The 17,955-nt window shown below is 44.9% G+C and overlaps 1 protein-coding gene across 2 annotated transcripts in view; it reads right to left on the bottom strand.

Annotated features, from left to right (window-relative positions):
* Positions 1-2,927: 2,927 nt before the first annotated feature.
* Positions 2,928-17,955, bottom strand: part of bin2b (bridging integrator 2b) — a 41,179-nt gene continuing 26,151 nt past the window's right edge. For both annotated transcript variants that reach the window (XM_060920188.1, XM_060920189.1), the window contains 9 exons: positions 17,454-17,548; positions 17,279-17,374; positions 15,217-15,324; positions 15,051-15,136; positions 10,163-10,238; positions 9,955-10,037; positions 8,815-9,325; positions 7,961-8,062; positions 2,928-3,501 (listed from right to left, as the gene is read on the bottom strand). In XM_060920188.1, the coding sequence (XP_060776171.1) occupies positions 3,385-3,501; positions 7,961-8,062; positions 8,815-9,325; positions 9,955-10,037; positions 10,163-10,238; positions 15,051-15,136; positions 15,217-15,324; positions 17,279-17,374; positions 17,454-17,548 (1,274 nt within the window). In that variant the 3' untranslated portion in view covers positions 2,928-3,384. The remainder of the gene's footprint in view (positions 3,502-7,960; positions 8,063-8,814; positions 9,326-9,954; positions 10,038-10,162; positions 10,239-15,050; positions 15,137-15,216; positions 15,325-17,278; positions 17,375-17,453; positions 17,549-17,955) is intronic.

Here is a 17,955-nt window from a genome sequence, read left to right as displayed (position 1 = left end):
GAGTCACCAGTTAACCTAACCTGCATGTCTTTGGACTGTGGGGGAAACCGGAGCACCCGGAGGAAACCCACGTGGACACGGGGAGAACATGCAAACTCCGCACAGAAAGGCCCTCGCCGGCCACGGGGCTCGAACCCGGACCTTCTTGCTGTGAGGCGACAGCGCTATCCACTACACCACCGTGCCGCCCCCTGGAATAATTAAAAAAAAAAAAAACACATTTCTCCTGTCCTCGCTCACCTGCACTGGCTTCCAGTAAAATATAGAATTGATTTTAAAATGTTATTGTTTGTTTTTAAAGCTCTTAATGGTTTAGCTCCTCAATGCCTCACTGATCTCTTCAGTCCATAATCTGCCCCCAGGTCGTTCAGGTGATTCCTCCTCACAGAACCTCCTCACACTTCCCTTCACACATCTCAAAACTAAAGGGGATCGAACCTTCTCTGTTGCTGCCCCCAGGCTTCGGAACACTCCCCCACCCCACATTAGGTCGCGCTCCACCACTGATGATTTTAAGTAAAATTTAAAGACCCATCTTTTTCTTTTGCTTTAAATCCAGTCTAAGGTTGCTCCACGGTGTTTTTTTGGTCAAGCTCACTCTTAATTGTAATTTTAGTTCTTGTGTTTTTTTTTTTTAAACTGTGTATTACTGATTCCTTATTTAGCTACAGTGTCTTGCAAAAGTATTCATCCCCCTTGGTGTTTGTCCTGTTTTGTTGCATTACAAGCTGGAATTAAAATGGATTTTTGGAGGGTTAGCACCATTTGATTTACACAACATGTCGACCACTTTAAAGATGCACATTTTTTTTTTTTTTTTACTGTGACACAAACAAGATGAAAAAAAAAAAAAAATCACAGAAATCTGGAGTATCCCCCCCCCACCCCAAAAAAGTCAATACTTTGTAGAGCCACCTTTTGCTGCAATTCCAGCTGCAAGTCTCTTGGGGTATGTCTCTATTAGCTTAGCACATCTAGCCACTGGGATTGTTGCCCATTCCTCAAGGCACAACTGCTCCAACTCCTTCAAGTTAGATGGGTTGCATTGGTGTACAGCGATCAAGTTATGCCACAGATTCTCAATTGGATTGAGGTCTGGGCTTTGATTAGGCCATTCCAAGATTTAAACCACTCCAGTGGAGCTTTAGCAGTATGTTTAGGGTGATTGTCCTGCTGGAACGTGAACCTTCATCCCAGTCTCAAACCTCTGGCCGACTCAAACAGGTTTTCCTCCAGAATTGCCCTGTATTTAGTGCCATCCATCTTTCCTTCAGTCCTGACCAGCTTTCCTGTCCCTGCAGATGAAAAACATCCCCACAGCATGATACTGCCACCACCATGCTTCACTGTAGAAATGGTGTTCTCAGGGTGTTGGGTTTGCGCCACATATGGCGTTTCCCATGATGGCCAAAAAGATCAATTTTAGTCTCATTTGACCAGAGAATCTTCTTCCATGTGTTTGGGGAGTCTGCCACATGCTGCTGGGCAAACTCCAAACGTGTTTTCTTAAGCAATGGCTTTTTTCTGGCCACTCTTCCATAAAGCCCCGCCCACTCTGTGGAGTGTATGGCTTAAAGTGGTCCTATGGACAGATACTCCCATCTCCACTGTGGATCTTTGCAGCTCCTTCAGTGTTATCGTTGGTGTCTTTGTTGCATCTCTGATTAATGCCCTCCTTGCCCGGTCAGTGAGTTTTGGTGGGCGGGGCCTTCTCTTGTCAGGTTTGGAGTGGTGCCATATTCTTTCCATTTTGCTAGAATGGATTTAATGGAGCTCTGTGGGATATTCAAAAGTTTGGGATATTTTTATAACCCAACCCTGATCTACACTTCTCCACAACTTTGTCTCTGACCTGTTTGGAGGCTCCTTGGTTTTCATGTTGCTTGCTTAGTAGTGTTGCAGAGTCAGGGTCCTTCCAAAACAGGCTGATTTATACAGACATCATGTGAAGGGTCATGTGACACTTTGATTAAGATCCACCTGTGGGCAATCAACTAATTATGTGATTTATGAAGTGAATTGGTTGGAGCAGCTCTTATTCAGGGGTTTCATACAAAAGGGGTGAATACTTTTGCACACTCCAGATTTCTGTTTTTTCATCTTGTTTGTATTGCCATTAAAACAATTTTCACCTTTAAAAGTGGTCAGCGTGTTGTGTAAATCAAACCCTGCTAATCCTCCAAAAATCCATTTTAATTCCAGCTTGTAACAAAACAGGACAAACACCAAGGGGGATGAATACTTTTGCAAGACACTGTACATATCATACTGCACATTAATTGTATTGGTTTTGTATCCTCTTTTGATTTGATGATTGATCATGAAACTGTACGATCAATTTTACAGTCTTTTGATTTTTATGACTCTGGTGTTGTCTTGACTCTCGCCTCATTATTTCTCTCCTGTATTGAATTGTCTTTGCCTCGACTGGGAAGCACTTCGGATCAACGCCAATTTAAAATGTTCTGTAAAAGTAAAGTGACTTGACTTAGGAATAAATTTATTAAGTTCATACACATCTTTTTCTGTAAAGCTGCTTCGTAACGAGGTCTGTTGTTCAAAGCACGATACAAATAAACTTGAACTGAACGAAATCTCTGAAATTACCCGACATTTATCACCAATCATTTTCTAGACCACTCAGCTGTTTCTCAGTGCAGCACATCCACCTCTCCCTCTCTCCACCTCTCCACCATGACCATTCGAACCTGCACCCGTTCTGAACATCAGGGATATTACAGTATTTAGATCAACATTAAAGATCTCAGATCTACATGTGAAATAATTCTCAAACCTGTTTTATCAGAGATGAAGTAATCTCATTTCCCCTGAACATCCAAAGACAATCTGGGAGAAGAAGTTCTCCAGGAGGTGGCGCTATTACACCAAATGAGAAACTGAGTTAATGAGTGAATAAACAAAAACAATAGGACATGAAATCTTTATTGAATATTTAGTAAATTGTACTCTTTAAAAATGCTTATAAAACGTCCAGGATATTTCACAGTTACTCTATAATTAACGTAACTTTAAATTGTGATGTTTGTGAGCAAGCGAGAGAAAGGCAAGAGTTTGGGGGGGGGGGGGGGGGGGGACACCTGAAAACACATCATTTTAGAAATATGACGATTGCACTTGAAACACTGAAATCACATCAGCTGGAACATGGTCCTGAAAATACTGAACACAACATATTAGCATAATCCTACACACACACACACACCAAGTGTGAAGAATGTGCAGTTTGTCGGAATGTGTAAGTGAAAGTGAAGACGAGGCTGAGGAAGGAACTCTGGTTCTCCGATTGCAGAACTGAAAGTGTGTGTGTGTTGGTGTTTGAGTCCCAGAGTTCACACGACACTGCGGAGTCAAACGAGTCGTGACTCAGGATTCAGAGTAGAGTCGCTGAATCACAGTCTCCGCGACGATGCCCGAGAGGAGCGTCAGGTCTCTGTACTGGATCCAATCCGGTTCTCTGATCGCCCACACGGTACCATCCGGCTACAACAAACAAAAACACACATACGATGCATCACGAGTCAGAGATATTTTCACACTCAACACTAGTGCACGGATTTTGCTCCTTATCGTCATGGATACCGAAATCAGTAACGTGCTGCGTATTTAGCCGAATCCCATTTCACCCCTTGGACCAACCCCTTGGCCCTTCCCCTCCATTTTGTGCATTCACGTGAAGGGGTATCCCAATCCCAGTTAACACGGAGGGGTAGGGGAAGGGCTTCTGTACCCCTCCAAACGGAGATTTTCCTGGAGCTGACTCCGAACGAAGGGGTTTGAGTGATTTCCCACAATGCCATGCGGATTTCAGAAAGATGGCGGTTCCCGCGGCGAAAGATTGTCATAAATGTATTTTCTCCATTATTTACGTGTTTTAAAGTTGTTATCCAGAGGAAACACGCCGCTTGATTCGCTTTCAAGCTGAGAATGAGCAGCCATTTCTGAAATCCAAGCTGCTGCTAAAAAGCTTTGGGAGTGAGTATTGTTTTCGGTTGCTTGACTGCGTACGTTTTGTTCTGTTATTCTCGCTTTTATTGTTTACATGAGTGTTCTGACACCTCATTCTGTTGGATGTGGTGCACGAAGCGCCAAAGATATCCCATTCAGTGGTGTTAGTTAACAAATCACACCCTGCCAGCAGAGATTTCTGGTTCTGGCTCTGACTGTAGCGGCTGGTCGCAGCCAATGACGCATTTGGTCGCGTTTTGCTAACGTAAACGCTGACGGAGGTACGCGATGACGTATGCGATCGTTGAAGGGCTATCCCAATATGTAGGGGTTGAATTTCAAGCCCTATCCCTTGTAGCTCAGTTTCAAGGGGAAGGGCCAAGGGGAAGGGGAAGGGGTAGAAATTAGAATTGGGATTGGGCCTTAGTGTTTTTTTTTGCTCGCAGGAGAAGAACCTGGCTGTGCTGGGAGCGTACTGATCTGAGACCGAGATGGGGTGTGGTGAAGAGACATTGGGGGCGTGTCCACACAGTGACTGACAGGAGGCACATCCAAACACTCTGGACCATAACAGTTCTCCAGAAAGGTTATTGTAATCCATCTGTGTGGAGGTCATGAGGTCTCAGATAAATCCAGAGGCTCCAAAAACAGGGTCATGAGAGAAACCAAAGCGTACACTAATTTAATTAGTTTCCACAATAATATTAAATATCAAAAAAGTGTGTCCATGTGCTGATATTTTGAAATGTTGCACGTCACATTCAGACACGGCCACGTTTACGTGAAGAGCGTACGTGTTCTTTTTGTCCTTCACCCTTAGAAATCATTCCTTAGGAGAAGAACACGAGGTTGGAAAGCGTTTCACAATTTCAAACACTTGGGTCAGGATCATAGTTGCACGTGGAGGTCAGACGGTTGCCACAGATCCTGTAGTTGTGTCCTAAAATCACAGCTGTCTGTCCACCATCCTCACAGTTGACGGTCTGAGAGCCAGGAAGCCATCAAGTAACTTCCATGAATTCGTTTGGATAATTACAGCACACCGAGGGACTCAAACCCTCATCGGGTGGCAGGTACACACTCACACCTACGGGCAGCTTACAGTAGAGTTGCCAACTGAACTAATCTCCACATCTTTGGACTGTTGAAGGAAACCAGAAACTTTATAATAAAAAAAAAAAAAAGCCCTCCATCAGCTACTGGGCTCAAACCCAGAACCTTCTTACTGTGAGGTGACTGATGGCCACTACACCACTGTGCTGCATCAAATCACATCCTTGTACGCCATTCTAGAACGTTCCTGAGCACCAACACTAACCAGGTCTCAACTCGCCTTCAAACCTCCTGAATGAGATTAATAAAATACTGTTAAACCCAAAGTCAGGTTTTTTTTTTTTTTTTTTATCATCGCAGATCATGATGACAGCGTAAAGTTTTAAGACCGACAGAGCACCTCATGGTGTTTAACGCAAGTAAAGAACAAGTTAGATCTGGAAACCTGATGGACAGGTGACATCCAGGTAGCAAGCAGTGCTTTTACATCTTTCAGATGTGTACAAGAGAGACAGCAAGAGTGTGAATGATAAAAATGGCTTCAATGAGACTGGAGCTCATACCAGTCACTGCTGTTGTGTGAGAGTTTGAAATCTGATCAATCCTGTAGGAGGAGTAGGGATTTCATCTCATCTCATTATCTGTAGCCGCTTTATCCTGTTCTACAGGGTCGCAGGCGAGCTGGATCCTATCCCAGCTGACTACGGGCGAAAGGCGGGGTACACCCTGGACAAGTCGCCAGGTCATCACAGGGCTGACACATAGACACAGACAACCATTCACACTCACATTCACACCTACGCTCAATTTAGAGTCACCAGTTAACCTAACCTGCATGTCTTTGGACTGTGGGGGAAACCGGAGCACCCGGAGGAAACCCACGCGGACACGGGGAGAACATGCAAACTCCGCACAGAAAGGCCCTCGCCGGCCACGGGGCTCGAACCTGGACCTTCTTGCTGTGAGGCGACAGTGCTAACCACCGTGCCGCCCAGGAGTAGGGATTTTCATGAAATTGCATATGACCCCTGTGTAGCCACATCCATGGTAGGTGGCACCACCTGGTGAACAATTCTTGTCGGAACATGTCTTTAGAGTCTTCTGGGTGAGTTTCAGTGAAAACGTCCTAGCAGCTTACGAACAGTAGCGTTTAATGTGACGAGTCGCCCATAAAAATTGTAAATGACCGGTGGCGCCACCATCTGGACAACTTTTCTACACCCACCTGGGGAACATTGTATGGGAGTTTGATCAAAATCTGATCAATCCTGTAGGAATAACAAGTTTTGTAAACTGGTGACAGACATGTGATTGCGTACGCTGATCTGGTCTGGCCTACAGCTGGATGAGCCAATAACCCTCGTTACTGCTGGATCTGAGCACACGGAATTCCCAGTGTGGATTATTTTCCAAGAACACTTCCTACTCGACGAGTGAGCCAGTGCAAGGAACATTCCTCATGTCACTTGTGTTACAGACACAAACTGTTCAAACAGTACCAAACTATAGATGTGAACAGACTTATAATTTATATTCAACAACATTTGGATGTCTTGGTTTGTGGAGGCAGAAAATTCCTTTTAAAAAATAAACTAGTTTATTACACATTTTTCTATATTTACTGTACTAGTAAAAAAAAAAAAAAAACCCACAACAATTACACCTTTAAAGGAGAACTGAAGTCATTTTTAAACTCGCTTTATTTCTTAATTAACGTGTTATTCAATTACATTTTCGGTTTTAGTAACCTTATATCGTGGCTCGTATTGGCAACTAATTGCAATTAAATGTTATACTTATCAGCCTATTTGGTTTTTAGCCATGTTGAATTTAGTTCGTTTGGTCCACGGCAGGCGTCGCTTATCCGCACGATCTTCACGAGACTTGTGCAAGACTTCGAAACGTGAAGTGTCAGCGCCGCCATTTTGAAAACTGTTTTCCAAACGAAGTATTGCACAAAAACGAGTTTAAATGACGATTACTGCCTACTTTTTTCAAACTTTCCTGATTGCTATCAAAAACAAAACTTCCGGCTTGATTACGTCAGCATTTGAAAGAGGGCGCGCGCGTCTTTTGACAACCCCTGTGTCCAAAACTGTTCCCTACTCACTATATAGGGCACTAAATAGTGAGGACGCCATTTTGTAGTGCTGTCCGAAACCTTGGTGAGGATTATTTACACCCTATATAGTGCACTCAAAGTATCCCACAATGCATCACAAAAAGTAGTGTACAACGATGGTGACTAACCAAAGCAATATATCCCATCATGCATTGCGGTCGCGCTGAAAGAAATCAAAAGTCTCAAATGTGATTTAATAAAAGGCAGCAGCAAAGAAGAAAAAGTGTTCAGCCTTGATTTAAAAGAACTGAAAGCTGCAGGAACTTTGTATTGATTAATGTGGGAAATGCGCTCAGTATAATATGGATTTATCACAAAAACACATGCGTGTATTTATTATTTTGAAAACCACCAGCCGACTGATCTGGCACATTTTAATTGTGCGACAGTAATGACGTAAAATACCAGCGCGACGGATGAGTGTCCAAAAGCGTTTTTACATTTTACCAATGAGCTCACGATATAGTAATTCCCTATATAGGGAGTAGTGAACAAGGGAGTGATTTCAGACACAGGGAACGTTGGCAGAGGTCGGTCACTTGGATTTCCGCTGTACGTTTTACTTCCGTCCTACGATGTCTCGCACAGGTCTCAACGAATCTCGTTTACGGCCATCGCTTTGACATATGGTATTATTCTGATATTACAGAGCATATTTCAAACACTCAACTTGCTATAGCAGCGACAAAATAGCGATCAAAAATGCATTCCAATATTTAATAAAATGAGAAATAGAATTTTTATTTAAAAAAAAAAAAAAAAAAAAATTACCTTCAGTTCCCCTTTAACATTGGTGCAATCTGCACACGCACACCCTACCTTTTCTTCTTCTTCCTCATCAACAAATACGAGGAGCACATCTCCTTTAGAGAAGAGCAAAAGGATGCCTTCGTCAGAGTCCTGCGTCTCCAAAGCGACAGCCTGGAAAACAAAAAGGAGTCGTTGTTCTGATCCTGTTGGACTCGAAGGCAGAACTGATCAACACTCACGAACACACGGTTTATTTCGTTTCAATAACGAAGTTAATCTGCCTAGTTTAGATCTCACTTCAGTTTGTTAGCATTAATGGAGATTTATTCCTCAGGGTTTGATCAAACACCACGGCGTCCCACAGGGTTCTGCTCTCGGCCCGGTATTATTCTTATTCTCTACACGAATCTGTCGAGGACGTGGAACCGAACTTACTCCTAAACTAACAATTTTTCTTCTCCCAAAACTGCTGTCCACAAGTGTTGGTGTTGATTAATTTTCTAGAACGGCAGCTCTGAGAGTAGTGTAGGTTTATATTAACGCCCTCGCACCGATACATTATCGTTTCTATAGCAACGGCTCATTCACAGGGACTCGTACGACAGACGCTCCGATTTATAAATGGATTAAAATGTTATGGTGAAGTTTTCTGTAAGGAGACATTTATTTATCTGTTCCATCACGACAGAGGAGAGGATAACGAGAGGCTGTGAGGGGAAAAACTGTTTACTGCTGCTTTAACGGGACAGAACAGGAACTAGAAACAAAAAGTGACATTAATTGTTGGTAAAATGCTGGCTAAGAGGAACGGGAGAACTTCAGTGTGGTGAGAGCGACTCCATTTCATCCCACCACACCGTCGTTGATCATTTTACTGTAACAGCACCACACACGAGAACTGGAGTGTTTAACCTTGTGCTCACCTTGTAAAGGAATCCAGGAGGTTGTGAACCATCCGTTTGCTGACTCGTGACCTCTGGTCCCCTCTCTCCTCCATCTTCTTTCTCGCCACGCCCCATCATGGACACAGACTCGGTTCCACCCTCATGATCTTCCTCCTCAGCTTGAGTGTCAGACGTGTGCGTGTCATCCGATTGAGAGGACACAGAAACGTCTTCCTCTTCACTCCTGTGTTCGCTCTCCGGCTGCTCCGTCCCGTCCGCCGCGCTCCCGTCCGTCCCGTGCTGTTTGATGCCCTCGCTCTCGGAGCACACGGACTGTCGACTGGGTGTGCTCGGGACGCTTCCTAGAGAGCCAGAGTCTTCCGAATCGGATATTTCTGGCAGCGTGTTCCCAGAGCGTGCGTTTGCGTCTTTGTGTGCGAGTTCTTCAGGAACGCTGAGTTTACTCAGCCCAGGATGATCAGGAGGAAATGCCGTGTTACAGGGGATGGGTGCCGAGATGGTCAGAGATTTCCTCTTCTTCGACGCCGTACTGAGGAAACAAAAACACAATCTGAGACCCATTTCATACAAAACGCCTGGGGTTAGTGTCCAGAGCAACGGAACAAGAGACTTCATTTTTATTTTAGAAGTTTAATCATTAAAGTGAGTGAGCAATGAAACACCATGCATGTGGTGCCATTACAGGAAACTCATCTCTGTAAAGTTGATCGTTTTCCTGGAACAGGATGTAGCCTTGTGGGCTACAGCATTTCTCTTACACTACAGCATTTCGCCAACTATTCTTTGTTTTAACAAAAATGACAAGTCATAGCTAACCATTTATAGTCACATTTAATATTTGTGAAAGGAGTTAGTTCCTGTTTTCCCAGCAATAAATACTCCTTCCCTCACACTCATTTGCTCTCGATGTTAAGACGACGACGACAACAACTTGTTCTATCATGATACTGAGACAATAAAGTGTAAACTCCAGTCCTGAGGATGTCGGAAAACTTCAAGCTTCACCTCTGACTGCTCCATAAACATCTCCATATCAACGATTTTAATTTATTTTATTTTTTTTAAATCACTATAGAAGTGCGAGTGTATGAGAGTGAACTCATTAATCGAACCCTGCACCAGTGTCACACTCAGACCTCTTGTTTGATGGTCCGATACCTGTTCAGGCCTTTGATGATGAAGGGTTTGGTGGAGTGCTGCGTCTCCAGCTTCTTCATCACGTTATAGATCTCATGATTTAACTGGAAGAAGAAACAACCATTTAGTGGCATGTCTTTGACCTCTGATGATGCCAGGAAATAAGAGAGAGAAGGGGGGGGGGGGGAGGGAGAGGGGGAAAAAAAAAAAAAAAAAAAGTGTGTCGTACCACACTCATCTCTTTGTAGAAGACGTCCCTGAGGTTCGAGACGTTCTGGAAGACGGTGACGTAGCAGCTGATACGACTGTGAGCAGAACAGAGACAAAACAGCCATGGAACACAACACAGGTACATTACTAAACACACACACACACACACAAAAAAAAAGTAATTTAAAAAAAAAAACACAAAGCTATGAATCGTTCTCCATCCTCATTTTTTCCTCTGTTTTGATCCCTGTGTTTAACATGGTGTGTGAACTGTGGTACAGTAAAAGTGTGTGTAGATTTTAAAACAGTAGCTTTTTGTGTGCAAGGTCACAAAAGTAATAAAACCATGACATACCATGTGCACAAGTATTCACACCCCCCTTTGAACTTGTAGTGTGAACTAAACACACTCAACTGGGGCTTTATGTTTAAAAAAAAAAACCCACACCACTGAAGGGGGGGGGGGGGGGGGGGGGACCCAGGAAGACCAAAGAGCGATCAAAACAAGGCCAGGATAATGTTCTGGAAAACTGTCATTAGATGACTCCGGACCAGAGAAACTTATCATTCTTTGATCTGTTGGAGGAAACTCTGTGTCTCCACACTGCAGGAACTGAGGACCATCGTTGGTCTGAACACCGTTTTGAGGGACTCCTTTAGCTCCTGGTTGAGGGCAGGTTCTCTCAGCACAAGAGGAACGAAGAGTGATGTGTGATGTGATGGGGTTAAAACGAGCCCAATGCAGCACTGGGAACCAGCAGACTTAATAAAAATCTGTGCAAAACATTAAGAGCTGCTGTTTTCCTGGTTAGTGTTAAAAAATGAAGGAACAAACCACAGAGAAGTCCCGGTTTTACTGAGTGCAGATGTGATGGAGGAAATGCAACACGATCAGAGAGAGAGAGAGAGAGAGAGAGAGAGAGAGAGACACACACACGGTGAGAGCAAGAAGACCAACCAGCTGTGTGAGAGAGAGAGAGAGAGAGATCCCAACACAGTTATTTATCCCAAGTTGTGGAATTTTGTTCCAGCAGCAAGTAAAACACGCAAAAGAAAAAAAAACCCACACTGTACAGCATAAAGTAAAATGAAAATCTATCCAAAATACATCAATCTGGCATTTCCTGCTTCGGTCATTTCAGCATTCCTGACGGTGTGAATGTCAAGGGCGGGGGGGGGGGTGTCCTTGAAGGTGTGTCGTTCTCGGGCTAGTTCCGCTCAGTAAGCTCCTACAGCTGTTTGATCTGAAAAGCATCCACTATTTAAGAAAAGTCTAAGCAGTTATTAAAAAGTTCACTAAAACAGGACCACCATGACGCTGCCCTAAAAGATGCCGTCCACCAACCATGAGTGACTGAAGTAAAGTGGGGATTAGTCAGAGGAAAAAAAAAAATTAAATACAAGAGTAAGTGAACATGATACTACCACCATGTTTCAGCACACGTACAGAGCCATACCCCTCCCCCACCTCGGCCAGTCAGACAATCTTTCCCTCCTGCTCTCCCCAGCCTACACCCCCCTCAGACGCAGAGCCACGCCCACCACAAGGACCATCACAACCTGGCCTGAAAACGCATTCTCCAAACTACAGGACTGCTTTAAAGGAACAGTCCACCGTATTTCCATAATGAAATATGCTCTTACCTGAATTGAGACGAGCTGCTCCGTACCTCTCCGAGCTTTGCGCGACCTCCCAGTCAGTCAGACGCGCTGTCACTCCTGTTAGCAATGTAGCTAGGCTCAGTATGGCCAATGGTATTTTTGGGGGCTGTAGTTAGATGTGACCAAACTCTTCCGCGTTTTTCCTGTTTACATAGGTTTATATGACCAGTGACATGAAACAAGTTCAGTTACACAAATTGAAACGTAGCGATTTTCTATGCTATGGAAAGTGCGCACTGCAGGGGTGATAGCATTCCGGCGTGCCGCGCCGGATTTCCGGCGCGCCGTGGCTGGGGGGAGAAAAAAAAAAAATCTAGTTCGCCCATTGTCCTGTGTCATTCTGAGATGCGCAGATAGACAGTAAAGGGAATTCGGAATTCCCTTTACTGTCTATCTGCGCATCTCAGAATGACACAGGAAAATGGGCGAACTAGATTTTTTTTTTTCTTCCCCAGCCACGGCGTGCCGGAAATCCGGCGCGGCGCCGGAACGCTATCACCCCTGGTACTATAATGACAGGTGTACTAACACCTTCTGCGCGCTTCGGCAGCGCATTCATACGGAGCTCAGATATCAATGCGCTGCCGAAGCGCGCAGAAGGTGTTAGTACACCTGTCATTATAGTGCGCACTTTCCATAGCATAGAAAATCGCTACGTTTCAATTTGTGTAACTGAACTTGTTTCATGTCACTGGTCATATAAACCTGTGTAAACAGGAAAAACGCGGAAGAGTTTGGTCGCATCTAACTACAGCCCCAAAAAATACCATTGGCCATACTGAGCCTAGCTACATTGCTAACAGGAGTGACAGCGCGTCTGACTGACTGGGAGGTCGCGCAAAGCTCGGATAGGTACGGAGCAGCTCATCTCAATTCAGGTAAGAGCACATTTCATTATGGAAAATACGGTGGACTGTTCCTTTAAACGGACAGACGGGGACTTATTTGAACACCAGGAGCTGGAGACATTCTCAGGAACGGTGCTGGACTATATCAAGTTCTGTATCGGAAATGTGACTGGATAAACATCCGGGTTTTCCCAAACCAGAAACCCTGGATGACCAGCCAGGTCCGCTCACTCCTCAGGGCTCGCGACGCTGCCTTCACGTCAGGTGACAGAGCTCTGTACAGAGCCGCTCAAGCTGATCTAAAAAGAGAAATTAAAAAAGCCAAGGCGGACCATAGGCTGCGTATAGAGCCCCACCTGTCCAGCAACAACACACGGGAGGTGTGGCGGGGTATACAAGACATCACGAACTTCAGAGACTGTGATGCGTCAACAGGAGACTGGAGTGCGCCGCTGGCAGAGGAGCTAAATTGCTTCATTGCTCGCTTTGAAACATCTCAGCAGCACTCATCTGCTCCAGCCCTGCCCCCACCACCACACAGTTCCTATACCACTCCATTCACTGTACAGGAGCACGATGTCAGACGGGTGCTCCTGGCAGTGAACCCCAAGAAAGCTGCCGGCCCAGATGGTGTACCTGGTAAGGTGCTCAGAGCGTGCGCCCACCAGCTCACCCCTACCTTCACCAGGATCTTTAACCTCTCCCTGGCTCAGGCAGTCATCCTGCCCTGCCTAAAATCAGCTACAATAACCCCGGTGCTGAAGAAGTCTCCCGTCACCAGCCTGAATGATTACCGTCCTGTGGCCCTCACTCTGGTAATCATGAAGTGTTTCGAGAGACTAGTTCTTCAGCACATCAAGGACCACCTCCCCCCAGACTTCGACCTCTACCAGTTCGCATATCACGCGAACAGATCCACAGAGGACGCCATCGCCGTAGCTCTCCACTCTGCGCTAAATCACCTGGAGCAGCAGCAGAGCTATGTCCGCATACTCTGTGTATTACAGTTCAGTTTTTAACACAATCCCGGATATCCTTATCAGTAAACTGGACACTCTCTGCCTCCCCCCTCTCACATGTGCCTGGTTAAAGGACTTTCTTACAAACCGGCCCCAGACTGTGAGACTTGGCCCCCACTTCTCCTCCACCCGCACGTTGAGCACTGGCTCTCCACAGGGCTGTGTGCTGAGCCTCCTCCTGTACTGCATCTACACCCACAACTGTAGTTTGACCCACAACAACAACGTTATCGTTAAGTTTGCTGACGACACCACAGTGGTCGGACTCATCTCAAAGGGAGACGAGGCAGCCTACAGAGAGGAGGTCCTGAAGTTGGCAGCCTGATGTTCAGAGAATAACCTCACTCTGAACACCAAGAAAACCAAAGAGCTCATCACTGACTTCAGGAATCACAGCACCAACCTAGCCCCCCTTTACATAAACAAGGAGTATGTGGAGAGGGTCCACACCTTCCACATCTCCGCCGACATCTCCTGGTCAGAGAACATTACAGCAGTCATTAAGAAGGCTCAGCAGCGGCTACACTTCCTGAGAGTCCTCAGAAAGCACAACCTGAACTCCAACCTGCTGCTGACCTTCTACCGCTCATTCATCAAGAGCCTGCTGACGTACTATATTACAGTATGGTACGGCAGCTGCACTGCTGCAGACAGGGAGAGGCTCCAGAGAGTAGTAAAGGCAGCACAGAAGATCATCGGCTGCCCTCTCCCCTCCCTGATGGACATATACACCTCCCGCTGCCTTAGCAGAGCTAAGAACATCAAGGACAGCTCCCACCCTGGCTTTGACCTGTTGCACTCAGGGAGGCGCTACAGATGCATCAAGACAAAAACAAATCGATTCAGAAACAGCTCCCTTCCAAAAGCCATAACCGCCCTGAACTCGGATATGCTCTGACTTTATAGTCTAACCCCCTGTGCAATACTTCATAAATGTGCAATATTTTATTTTATAATGTGACTCTCTCTGTGCAATACTTTACACATACGCCTCAGGACCGTGCACCTTACACCCTCACCTCCCCCCCCCCCCACACGCTGTTTGCACTGTTATTGGAGTTGCTTTTAATCTCATTGTCCATGGGTATAGTGACAAAGGCATTCTATTCTACACAAGGTGAAGATGCAACGTATGCAAAGCGTGGTCAGTTCAAAAAGATTCTGTGGGTGGTAGAAATGGGCAACTGGACTTGCTTGAAAATTCTTGAAAACGTTTCACCTCTCGTCCAAAAGGCTTCCTCGAGAGGTGAAACGTTTTCAAGAATTTTCAAGCAAGTCCAGTTGCCCATTTCCACCACCCACAGTTTACTAGGACCTGGATGATTGAGAATCTTCACAGACATGTTCAAAAAGATTCACACACACTTTAACCCCTGACCTTTGATAGAGGACGGGCAGCTCCTCCCTCAGCTCCTTGTTTATGTCCTCAAACACACACTGTGCTCGACTGAACTCTTCTTCTGCCTGAGGAACATCAACATCATAAAATAACCAACACACTCGACACCCAACACTCTCTCAGAGAAAAACAAACGTTAGATCACTTTAGATATTTTGGCTTCGTCTCTCTTCTTGGCGCTGTGCAGCGACTCCAGGTGATGACGAGCCGAATCATAATCCACCAGCTTACGGCCTCGCTTAGCAACTCGCTCCTACACAGAGAGAGAGAGAGAGAGAGAGAGAGAGAGAGAGAGAGAGAGAAACTTCTCACAAAAGGGAAACAATTTACAGTTTTAGAACAGATGCAGGAGTGTGAAGCTAAACTCAACATTACTGCACAGGCAGATACTGTACAGAGCTCCATCTTAGACAGTTTATGACCTACAAGGTGATTTTTTGGGGGCCCCATGACCACTTGATTTTAGATGTTATCATCATGGACAAAACTCCACCCCCCCAACCCAGACCATCACAAATGTCCCTCATTAGATAATCATAAATAACTATTTTTTTTTAAATGGATTTTCTCTAAAGTTTCTTCCTATTTATTTTCTAACCCTTGCTGCTTATTTCATAACTTTTCCCCCCGTTTCCATATTTTAATAAATCCTGAATCCAGTCTCTAAACAAACAGTAACAGAACAACAGGAAGTGTATTAAAAAGCTATTAAAGAGTCTGTCTGAAACTAAAGTGCCTGTTGTCCTGCAGATTCTCACGCAGTGTGACGTGTGCTAGGTCGGGTTTAACGCCACCATTATTCCATTAAACACTAGGTAGTGAGCACATGTAGTGCAGAAGAAGTGATTTGAGATTCTGTAGCAGGTTTCAGTGTAAACAGAAATAGACGAGTCTAATCTAAAGTCCAAAACTGGAAAGGGTTCTGGTTGGCTCCTGCATAAACTTCACAGATGGGCTGTAACCTGCAGGAGCAAGTCAACAGAGCAGGATATTAACTTTTGAGCGGGGGTTTTTGGATGACATCTAGATCAACTGTGTGGATTTAAAGGAGTCTCCAGTTTCATCTCGAACGTGCGCTGGGAGGCGGTTCCACTGCACCAGTGTCTGCGGGAAGAGTGAATATTTCTAACTATCCTTACTGGCGGATATTTTGTTAAAGCAGGTGGCTGGGTTTCTCCTCAGTGATGCTCCTCGTGTAGATGGCGGAGTGCGGTACGAGTCTCTGTTCAGGGCGTTAATTTATTCACTGATCTGTAGAGGACCGTCAGCCTCTGAACCGCCCTCCTGCGTTCTAATGGTTCCTGATTATTGTTGAAGATGGCTCTGGCCGAGTGTCGTCAACCCCTCTCCAATTGAGGTGTGTGTAGTTGTGTACTATAACGATCCCATACTGATGGGCAGACGATACTCCAGTTGGGGGTCCAACTCAGGCCCCGTCCACACGGCAACAGATTCAGGTGAATCCGATAAAATTTATCGTTTCGGCCTGGCGTCCACACGGCACCGGCGTTTTGGGTGCCCCGAAACGATATTTTTTGAGAACGGTTTCCAGAGTGGAAAAATCTGGCAACGGCGCTGTTGCAAAGTCGTCTGGATGAGTAGAACGGATTTGTTTATGATGACGTCACAACCACATGACTAGAACAAGCAGCACTCACTCATTCACGCCGGGTAGAAGAAGGGGTTTATGCACATGCGTCCTACTTCTATTGTTCTGGTGTCTCCGATGGGACCATCTTACAGCGCACGTAGAGGTGTGGCATGTGTATTGCATCGTTTTCAGCAAGCGTTGCCATATGTACCTGATATTTTACTGATCCGTTGCCCATGTGGACGCGATATTTTTTTTTACCTGCTTAAAAAAAAAAAAATTTATATGTAGCCTCAGGTTTCTCACACACACCAGCTTCTATATCTGGGGTGAAACTACACAGTCCTGTCAATCAGTCCAAGAGTTTGGTTTGCCCTTGAAAACCAAATTGATATTTGATGAAATTATGTGATGAGCACTCACTCAGTGTAGCGCTGCTGCTTTCAATTAATTTAAAAAAGAAAATTACACAGAAAAATTAAATGTTCAGAATAAACGTGACGGTGAACGGACGAATGTTTATTTCTATCCGAGACCAAATGACAAATTTGATAAAACATCCAGAAACATTTTCCATCCATAAGGCATCTTAAATATAACACAGTGAGATACGCACTTTGACCTCGGGGAACTGGCTGGTGTAGTTCTCCATCGTACGAACCACCTGATCGCTCAACTTCTCTTCATAATCGTTCCACAGCAGGTCCTCACTCTGACACATGGAAATACACGCACTTTAATATCATTCATCACAGAAATGATGCGCGTGCGTGCGTACACAGACATCTCACCTCCATAATAACCGACAGATCTCCTACACCCTGCCAGTCCGACTCGTACACATCCTTCAGCGTCTGAGACAGACGTTTTGACGTTTCGTGCATCGCTACAAAGCAGAAGAGTAAACAAATTTTTTTTATAAAAACTCAATACTGCAAACTTTCCACCTAAAGTACTGAGAAAAAAAACCCTCCATTTTATATACACCAAGTAACTTTAAAAACGCACATTGATAAAACAGCACTCCAGGAAGCATGGCAGGCGATCCCACAGAGGCAGATCAATGGTCTGATAAGGTCTATGCCACGAAGAGTGAACGCTTTGTTGCAAGCAAACGGAGGTCATACACGATACTGAACCTGTAATTTCATGAACATGGACCAACTGTCACTTTGAATTTTTTTTATTGTGAATTAATTCTTGAGTTTAACAATAAATGTCCTTTATCGATGTTTCAAGATGTGTGCATTACATACAACATCATAAATTTCAAATACATGCATGGATCTAAAG

This window comes from Neoarius graeffei, chromosome 4, assembly GCF_027579695.1.
Source record: "Neoarius graeffei isolate fNeoGra1 chromosome 4, fNeoGra1.pri, whole genome shotgun sequence".
NCBI lineage: Eukaryota > Metazoa > Chordata > Actinopteri > Siluriformes > Ariidae > Neoarius > Neoarius graeffei.
The sequence above is the reverse complement of the archived record's forward strand: the minus strand, read 5'-3'. Positions and strand labels throughout refer to the sequence as shown.